Source organism: Zingiber officinale, chromosome 8B (assembly GCF_018446385.1).
Source record: "Zingiber officinale cultivar Zhangliang chromosome 8B, Zo_v1.1, whole genome shotgun sequence".
In the NCBI taxonomy this organism is placed as follows: Eukaryota; Viridiplantae; Streptophyta; class Magnoliopsida; order Zingiberales; family Zingiberaceae; genus Zingiber; species Zingiber officinale.
The window spans coordinates 101611108-101621836 of NC_056001.1; the positions used below are offsets into that span (position 1 = coordinate 101611108).

The following is a 10729-nucleotide window of genomic DNA, read 5'->3' on the forward strand; positions in this document are numbered from 1 at the left end:
ATCGTGATCACAAACCTCTAAATTAGCAGCAAAAGTGGAAAAAAAACCGTGGTTGTAAGAATCAGGGGTGGATCCAGAGGGGACGGCATCGGCGGTCGCCCCTCCTTGTCGGTAATGAAACCTCTAGTAGTATGAGGTTCCATCGGTGAAGATAGAAGATATCATCCTTTATTCTACGTAAAAATTGTCTCTTCATGCATGAATTCTTGGATCCGTCACCGGTAAGAATTGGATTCGAAGCGACAATGCAGCGATAAAATTCTTCCATATCCATTAATTTTCATCACCAAAATCCCGATGAATCGTATCGTTCCTCGAGATCTCTTCCCGTAGGTGACCCTTGAACGTGGTGGCTCCCTGGAGGGAGGTGCTTGAGCAGCGCCACCGTCTCCCGCCGTGGCCAGTGGTTGCCGGGCGCGCCGCAGGTGAGGGCCTCATTGTCGACGGCGAATCCAGCAGCGTCAAACTTCGCCGTAGTCGAGTCCGGCAGCCGTCTGCTGATCGGAGCGACAACCTCCTTCGTCGATAAAATCCTACTCATTAACGATCACCAACGCAGTCACCATCCTAGTCATCACCGCCAACAGTGGTGTGGGCCCACCATTCTCTCGATTTAGCTAGGAATGAAAACGGGTGGTTCGTAAAGGCGTAAATGTAGTTTTTTTTTTTGGGTGTAATATTACCGCGTCTCCAGCGGCGTGTGATACGGTTGAGCACGTTGGCCATTGGCGAGGCAAGACGTTGGACCGTAAGTTGTGCGGTCCAGCTAAGCCTTCGGATCTGGCTGATTATTAATTTCCAAAAGGTGATTATGTTTATCATGTGCGTGTCTCGTCATCTCTTAGCTCATTACAATAAAATTATTAAAAAAATTAAATCTAATTAATTTCATTGATTAATCCTATAGTGATCTGTCTAATTCGATGATTTTTTTTAATTAAATATGTACGAACAGTTACGGAGTCCAACATCTTTATTGCGCTTACGCGCCCATTAAATCTTTAGAAATTAAAGGGGTAGTTGGTTTCGTTGCTAACTACCCTTTTCGTTTGGTGGTGCGATCAACCAACACTCACCTTCCCCACCTACCGAGCGTACTGGGCCCCTTCATTCGTTGCCCTCCTATCCATCGAAGAGAAGCGTGTCCGCTGCTCAAGCGACGGCGCTCGCTAGGTGACCGATCCATCACACTCTCTCTCTCTCTCTCTCTCTCTCTCTCCCTGCTCTTTTTCCGAGACGCAAACAGCTCGTTTCTCTGCCGGCGATGGCAGGGCGAGCCGCAAGGCTGGTCATGGTGGCGTCCTTCTTGGCCGGGCTGGCGAGCTGGTACTACGCAGTGTACATCAGGCCGCCGGCGCCCACGCCGTGCGGATCGGAAGGCGGGCCGCCGGTGACCGCCACGCGGATCCGGCTCCGGGACGGGCGGTTCTTGGCCTACTCGGAGACGGGGGTGGCGAGGGGGACCGCTGCGTACAAGATCGTTTTAGCCCATGGGTTCGGAGGGTCCAGGCTCGACGCCCCTCGCGTCTCTCCGGTAACCCTATACCCTACCTTCTGTTAATTTTTACCACCGGTGATGGGAATGTGCATTTGGATGATCGATCGGTGGGAAGTTGTGTCACCCCTCGACGGAAGGCCTAGCTGGTCCCAAAAACCTTCCATTAGTTTGATCTGAAATCATTCAAATCAAGTGATCTGGTTTGCTCCTTTAGATGATCAATTATAATAATTTATTAACCTACAATTGATGTCATTAATGTAAAACAATAGGATTGTAAGATTGGTAGATACCTTGTGAAAACAGTCTGAAGTGTGCAAATGGATATGAATATTCTCTCTTGTGGCCGACGTTGAGTACATAAAAATTGAATTTCCGAAGCAATATGAGCTCTTCTTTAGTTTCAAACCATGCATTCCTTTCCTTGAATCTTGAATCCTGAATCCTTCTAGCTGCTCTGTGTAGATCTCTTCTTTTAGGTCCTTGTCATCAAGCTGCTCAAGTTTAAGATCTATAGTCGGAGTACAACTTGAATAGCTATCGTATTTGTCACTGGAGAGAAGATCTTGTCGTAGTTATTAGGAGTTGGTTCATCATGGATTCAGATGGTTCTCTTTTTACCTCTCACTTTTTGTTATTAGGAGTTGGCTCATCATGCTTGAAATAATCTTCTTCAATAGTAAAATTAAAATTTTCCCTTTATTTATCTTTTTTTTTTTGAAAAAAAAGTCTGTTATAAATCTCTATGGTTATAAACTTTTCCTATTTGTATTAGCTTGAATGATACTAACCTTTGCATGCATTTTATATAGTGTGTGCAATATAACTATGCTGTGACTATTAATAACGATGGGTAATTTCTATTGTTCATTGCTGTATTCATATTGAAAATTATCTTTATCTTGAGCATTAACTGAAATCAGGTTCACTTTAGGTATGTTTTTGACATGTTGGAGCAACAAAGAACTGCTAGTCTGAATATATGCGGCATCTATCCCAATAATCTTGGCAATTTTCTTGTTGTCAATCTTACTAGCCCATAGTCTCCCGACTCATAATGATGTTGAAGCCCCTGAATCCACCATCCACCTAATATCAGGGTCTGGAACATGGTAGCATTTACCACTTGCGCAGACTTATGTTTGCCTCATCCACAGATGTTACGATAGTGATTATGCTCTTGTCAAGTCTTCTTTTGCTCCTTTGATTTCTTGAATAATCTACAGTTCGTCTTCATGTGATTGCGACCAAACTTTACACAATGACAGCACTTCATTTTGTCTTTGCTCTTTGACATATAATTGATAATATCTCTCATTCATTTAGGTAGTCACAATTGAGAGTTCCATTCTTGTAATTCAAGTTCATGAGTCTCTTTATCAGGTATAACTTGTTCTCTCCAATCTTCTTAGCATAGAGTCCGTCCAGCTTTGTCATAGCATGTGTAGATCAGTTTCCATGCTAATTAGGTTGTGTGCATTCTTGTACACCCACTATCATATGTTGACATACTTGTGAGTGCAGACTATGTAGGATCATATAGAACGTGAGAGGGGGGAGGGGTGAATAACGTTTTTAAAAACTTCTCTTTTTCGGTTTGAAAATCAATGCGTAGTGAAAGAAAAAAGAATAAGAAAAAGAACCAAAGAAATCAGAACATAGTTGGGTTCACTTGGTTCGGAGCCTTCGACGACTCCTACTTCAAGACCCACACCCCTTTGGGACGTATCCGATGGACAATCCACTAAACAATCAAATCTCGATCACAAAAGAAGAAAGTGTAACAAGCTACACTATCTTATGCAATAATAATAGTAATTAACTTTAAAAAAATGTTACCAACACTTGTATTGACGGAGGCTCGTAGCTCGAGGTCGATGTAGCTCTGACTGTAGCAGTTGGGTGTAGTAGGTTCATAGCAGAGCGGTGGCAGGAGGACGGTGCAGCAGAAGGAGCTTGGATGCTTATTAGAAAGTTATGTCTCGAGTGCGGGCCGAACAATCCTTTTATAGTGCATTAGGGGAGCCTCGGTTCACCCGGGGCGCCTCCATTCGATCCCAAGTCTTCGGAGATTATCCTTCCGGAGGCGCCATCAATCATCTGGCTCCAATGCCATCCGAGGCGCCTCCACTGACTAAAACTTCTTCCATGAAATTTATCTACGTGGAGGCGCCTCCATCCATCCAGGGCGTCTACAGCACTGTTCATCCAGGGTGCTCTCCATTTAACTGAGGCACCTCGAGCATAGTTTATCCGAGGCTTTATTTTTTAAGAAGCTCTTGCAAAACATGTTAGTCCAAAATAACAAAAAATACTTGCAAAACAGAGGTAGCAAACATAATAAAATTATGAATCAGATCCTGTCTGACACGACTAGGATCTAGCCTTGGTCTCAACTTAGATTTTCAAAATGGATCTAAGTTGGACCAACGCCTATAGTCCGGGACTTGTTCTCACTGGATCTCTCTTCTCTAGTTGTTTACCTAATCCTACCTGCCAAACATCTAGTCCTTCGGACTTGTTTAGACTTTCTCTAGTCTTGCTTAGTGTCTGATCAACCTGATCAACTAAGACTTTCTTGCAACACCGAGTTTGCACAATAGATATAAAATATTAAAGTTAAGTAGTGTTAGCAGTATTCAAGATTTGCTAGTCCGGTCGACCGCGTTCACTCCTTCTAGACTTCTCATTATCTAGAGTTACCTCCCCTAAAGTTTTCCACTGTCTACTTTCACTCACTAGGGCTTTTATTGCTTGACGTCACTCGCCAGGACTTCCACCATCTAGCTTCACTCACTGGGGCTTAGCTTCACTCACTAGGACTTTCATTGTCTGACTTCACTCATCAGGACTTTCTTTTGCCTAACCTCCGGTTAGGACTAGTCACTCAGTAGACTTCTCACATTCTTGACCTCTGGTTAAGAATTACCTTGCCTAACCTCTAGTTAGGACTAGTCACTTAGTAGACTTCTCATCTGCCTAACCTCCAGTTAGGACTTATCCTTGCTGGTCATCTAGTCATGACTAGACTTCTTTCTTCCAAACATTAAGTCCTGTTTGGATCAACCCTTGGTCAAACTTACCAGACTTAGGTAAATTGTCAAACATCGAAACACTATAGGCTGATTGCACTAACAGACTATTCATAATCATTTTTTGTCTTTGGGGTTTGCTGAATCGCCAAGTATTTTAGTGTGCTGATTCTTGAAGTAAAGTCCTCCATCCTCTGCTTTCAAGGAGGATAGTTACTATCATTTCAGACTTTATCATTTGGCTTGTTCACCTCAATCTTCTTCAAATCATTGTTTTTGATACTAGTTGTTGGGAACTATGTGCCACTTTGAAACCATTTGTGAGGACTCAATTGTGCTGATTATTGTCTAATTTCATAACAATAGAGCAATCATAGACAGCACAATAACATTGTAGCGGAAACATCTAGAAAAATCAAGGTAAAAAATCATAAAAGAAAATCTAATCCACTAATAATAGGATAGCATACAGATTAATTGTTTTTTCTATGTACATGAATTAGACTATTAATTTGGATTCGGGCAAAAATACCTCAATATAGAGTCACAATATTGTTTCTGATCTTGAAAAAGGGGTCCCAATCTCTCCTAACACTCGAACGACCTAGAAAAAAATCCTGGTCATCACTGTGTAGCACATCGCCACTACTTAAGTTGGTGAGTTGAAAACCTCCAATCACTTATGTTTTCTCCTGATGCTATGGAAGCTTGCATGCTCTCCTATTTATAGGGCTTATGGAACACATACAATCATGCTTTTTGTGTGATGCATGATTAATGCATGAATTGCTAGGACAGTGGAGTTTGAATTACATTGTTTGGTCTTGGCTACGAGATGTATAATTACAATTGTAATCTTTTTATCTTGACTATGAGATCTATTTCCATTCAGCGATGCCATGCTAGACACAACCAGCATGGCTGCTGCACTTTCTTGCCTGTTTGTTTGTTGATGAGACAACCATTGGAATATGTTGGGCAAACCAAGAAGCTGTAGGAGCTACTCCTGATTCCAGACTGTCACTGGAAAGGAAGAGGTGATCGGCAGTTTCAACATTGAGATTGGGTGCACTGTGCACTCTATTTCAATTAGAACATTTTCCTATTAAGCAAGTTTCTGTGTAAAGGCTCTGATACCACCCAGAACTACATTTAGAATTTTAATATTGTAAATTTACTCCATGTATGTTTATTGAATGGTGATAGAATTTCTCCATCAACCAAGCTGACTATATATGCAGTCCGGTTAGCAATGATAATTGTGGCAAGCCAACCCCAGAAAGATGAAGTTATTCAAGTCTGGAGAAGTTGTGCTAAGAATTTTCAATTCGTATTGTATAGAAGTGGCTATTATTTATTCTTACAAACTTACATGGCTGAACTTACTGTTTTTATAGTTTAGTCGTTCAGTGGCGCTTGAATTGTGGAATTATTTATTTGTATATACCTCAGAGAATTCCTGGTGGTGTTTATTTGATCGATCACACGACCTCTCTTCAGGGACTGTTAGAAGAACTGCGTATTTATATGGTGGGTTACGATCGAGCTGGTTTGGGAGAAAGTGATCCTAATCCGAATCGCTCATTGAGGAGCGAAGCATCAGACATCACAGAGCTGGCAGATGCTTTGGAGTTGGGCCCTCGGTTTTACTTGGTTGGCTTCTCCTTGGGTGGTCATGCTGTTTGGGCATCAATCAAGTACATTCCAGGAAGGTATTTGTCGTTCTGCTCACTTGTTCATCTTTCAGAAAGAAAGCCATGATGAATAACTTTTTGGACTTCCACTTCTTCAAATAACTCTAATGTTTTTGCCATTTTTGTTTTCAGACTTGCTGGAGCAGCACTTATGGCACCTGTTATAAACTACAGATGGCCTGGGTTCCCAAGCAATCTGTCAAATGAGGCTTACAAAAAACAACAGCTTGGAGATCAATGGGCGCTAAGAGTTGCATACTACGCCCCATGGTTGCTTCACTGGTGGATGAACCAGCCATGGTTACCCCAATCCACTGTCATCAAAGGCACGACTCATCTGCCCAACCGCTTGGATGAACAAATTCATCAATATGCCATCGCCAACAAACTATTCGAAGAGGTTAAATTGCTAGTTACATTTTGAACAAACTCAAAATGCAAAACTAAGGTGGACTTGTGTTTGCATTGCCAGAGGAGGAAGCTAGCCACTCAACAAGGCGTTCAAGAGTCATTTTATAGGGACATGGCGGTTATGTTTGGCAAGTGGGAATTTGATCCAATGGAGCTCTCACAACCACCGTTTCCAGTTCATATATGGCAAGGTGACGAAGACGGATTGGTGCCGGTGACACTGCAACGATACATCAGCAGTCGTCTCAGTTGGATCGAGTACCATGAATTGGAGGCCACAGGACACTATCTCGCAGCTGTGGAGGGATTGGGCGATGTGATGCTTAAGGCCTTGCTGGTGGAATCATTTGCGAGGTGAGGGCTTCTTTAGTCTCTACTTATAGCTTTTAAAACTGGCATCATATTTGGCTCCGATAAGTTGCGACCTGGGTATTATATATGCCTGTTGTTTGTATCTGCAATGTATCAGAAGTTTGGTCTAGAGTAACTTGTATTAAGCATCAACATAAATTTATGTCGTCGTATGTTAAATCATTGTTTCAAAAATTGCATTAGCTCGCCTTAGTTGATTCTACCATGCCAAACTCCATTATAGGCTTCAGGTTTCCATAAATACATCAGTGTGCATTGAGAAATCTTTGCTGATTGATTTGTTATTGCAATTATTCTTCTCTCCCTTGTTGTATGTGCTACGTCTGCCTCAATGGTGCCCTTTTTGCTTGCAAATGCTGTTGGAGACTCTTTGTAAGGCAAAATCCTTTTTTGTTTGTTGGTTTGTTTGTGTTTTTTTTAATATTCAATTATATTTTTAATAAAATTTAGTTATTGTAAACGAGTTAAAGGAGGGGCAAAGTGTCCTAAATCCCCATACAAAGTTTTAACTTTACCTTTAGTCCTTATATTAGAGAATATTTATTTCAACTTCCTAATCAACACTAATTCATCTAATTCACTATCTGTGCACACATTTTGAGGGACTATTATAAAATATAGGTATAAAAAGTTCAAAAAAAAATATATCATTTATCCAAAATGAGGTATAATTTTTATTAAATTCAGTACTATTTAAATTCAAATCTAGTATATTATTTATACACAATTTTTAGGTATATGGTAAAATATAGGTATAAGAAGTCTATAAAATGATATAATTCCTTTTAAATTCAGCATTATTTATGTATATATATATTTTTTAGATATATAATAAAATATAGATATAAAAAATTCATAATGAAATATAATTTCTCTTAAATTTAGTATAATTTAAATTAAAATTTAATATATTTTTTATCAAATTAAGTACTATTTATAATATATTGATTAACATCATCTATATATATATATATATAGTTTAATTGAGTATGATTGTATAATCAAGTATATAGATGTAGTTTAATTGGGTATGATTGTATAAGATTGTGCACAGATTTGAATTAAGTGAATTAGTATGAACTAAAGAGTTAAAATAAATTTTTTTTTGATATAGGGACTGATAAGAAAATTGAAATTTTGTATGGAAAATTTATGGTTAAAGGAGGCGCATTATTAGAGAAATTGCAGTGAAAGGGAGTTATTTTAGAAGTGAAAATTTAGTTGTTTTTAGTGAAGAGGCAAAAGTCAAAAAAAAAAAAAAAAAAAATGCAAAAAGTCAAAAAACCATCATGTTATATTGTTTGTCTTGAAAATAATTCAATAGATATGACTAATTATTATTATAATATATAATTATTTTGATCATCCCAGATTCAACTGGTTTAATTTTTTTTTATAATATATAAGTGTTACTCTAGCACTACTGTAATATTGTAACCGTTAATATTAATCCATTTAAAATAATTTTAATAAAATTTAAATAATTTTAACTAAGTTGATAACAAATAATTTGATATAATAAGCTCTATGTATAATAATTTTTATTAAAATTAAGTAGTCAATTTCTTATACGAAATAATATTATAATAGTGCTGGAATAAATAATATTTTTGATAGAAAATATTTGATAGAGCGTTTTTTTAATTTTAGAAAAAGGATTCATTATAATTTAGGAGATCTTTTGATTTTTTTTGCCTAACTTTTTTATTTAAAAAAAATAAAAAGCGTAATTTGATAGTGTTATCATTGCCATTTTGAAGAAACAATTAAAAAAAAAAATTCTTTTTCTGACCATCAATCGATCAATGTTTTGTCTTCTCTGCAATTTTTCTCGCTTGTGAAATCTTTTTTTTTTGCCACCAACCAACTCTGCTCGACTGTAACGCTTTCCAACATAACTTCATAATTATGTTCTGATAATTCCATATTAAAAAATCAAAAAAATATTTTATTCAATTTTTATTTTAAAACTATTAAAATTATTTTACTTTAGTTTTCCATCGGGATTGCAATGCATGGTAAATAACAAGACAAGCTTCCTAAATACTGAGCGTTCGAATCTTACTTTAAGGGTTAATAAGATCGTAAACACTTCTTGATTTATTTTAATGGCCGCAGTCTAAATTTTCTGGATCACAACCCTTAGTTCGTTCCTAGACCAGGGGTTGTTCATAGATGAAATTTCATGGATCCCACTTGTATAACAAATGGGGTCCATACAATCTCACCTATGAGTGAGCTGGTCCATCCTCTGGACCACAAAGTGTGATTCAGAGGATCCGTGCTTTAGTGGTCGACCGAAAACTTATGCGAGGCTAGACTAATCACTCTCAAGGTTAGTCCGATCATAAAATACTCACGGTGCGTACCCACCGTGGATGACCTGTTACCATGTTCACCTTATGCGGCACATCCGGTGCGCACCATGTGCATTTTGTTTCATATTTTCTTAGCCTATATATATATAGCATAGGTTATTAAAGACTATGACAAGGCCTAATAAAATTGGGGCAAAAGATGCCGTGGAAAGAAAAGGAAGGTCTTTCAAGAGGTTTATGGATGACAACGTTGAAAAGCTTTAGGTCAATGGAGAATCAAAAGCTCTGTCAAGATTTTAAAAACTCTAAACTCTTCGAGACCAGCCTTATATATAATGGACATCTATTATCAGCCCATAGATGATAATAGATGCGGGATTATAGGTTTTACTGATATAAGGTCTATATCCAATAATCGAAATCCAATAAACCTAAGTTAGATCACTTTAATGAGTTTGATTTGTACTCATATGCACAACTTACAATTAAGTCCACTAATTAAAGATAATAACCAACATATAAAATTGAATTTTAGTTTTTTCCATCCCATTTTGTAATTAGATAATCCTTCGATCATCTCATTTTCTCATTAGTATTTTATGTTTTTCGTCCCTCATCGATGATTCTATTAGAGGACGTCCTCCTCCCTCACTCAGTAATATTTTTTTTTCGTTCTTTTTTTTCTTCCTCAAAATATTCTTTATTATTTTATATAAATGATAAATTATAGATATGTACTTAAACATCCTTAAAAAATTAAATTATTAGTAATTATATGAATTTTTTTCTCCATTTTTTATTTTTTTCAGCGCAAGAAAAATATTAAATTGTTACCATCACAACCCCTGATTTATACACTTAAAATATCATAAAATATGAATATAGAATCATAGATTTCTAATGCTTTTTAAGTATGATTTAAAATATGAATTTAGAATCATAGATTTCTAATGCTTTTTAAGTGCATTTATTTGGGTAAATTATATACTTTGTCCAGATTCTAGATCTTGTCATTGCACATTGCACTATACAATTAAAAGTTTTAAAAGAAATAATAAAATTAGAATTAAAATTCGTACTTAGGGCATGTTTGGTTCAGGGTTATTCTTCATAATCTTGATTATCCAACCAAGGTTATATTATTTAACTCTGTTTGGTTCAGGATGATGAGTGATTCCAAAGTTATATTTGATTCTCGTCAAATCAACAAAATGAGGTTATATCCCGGAATAAAAAACCCTCCAAATTGTAAGGTTTTGGATGATTCCGGGGTTAAGTAAATTATTTTCTCAAATATAACCTTCCTTCGCTTCACTGTTTATCTAGACACTTTTCTTCCTTTTTGTCGCAAACCCTAGAGCAGCGGCGATAAACCAGTGGCGGCGGCAGACTTCGACTTCTTCT

At 37.5% G+C, this 10729-nt stretch overlaps 1 protein-coding gene across 1 annotated transcript; it reads left to right on the forward strand.

Moving 5' to 3' along the window:
* Positions 1 to 1093: 1093 nt before the first annotated feature.
* Positions 1094 to 7189, forward strand: LOC122016059. Its single transcript, XM_042573216.1, has 4 exons — positions 1094 to 1534; positions 6031 to 6242; positions 6357 to 6624; positions 6697 to 7189. The coding sequence occupies exons 1-4, from the start codon at positions 1265 to 1267 to the stop codon at positions 6991 to 6993; spliced, it is 1047 nt and encodes a 348-aa protein (XP_042429150.1). The 5' UTR covers positions 1094 to 1264; the 3' UTR covers positions 6994 to 7189.
* The last annotated feature ends 3540 nt before the right edge of the window (positions 7190 to 10729 follow it).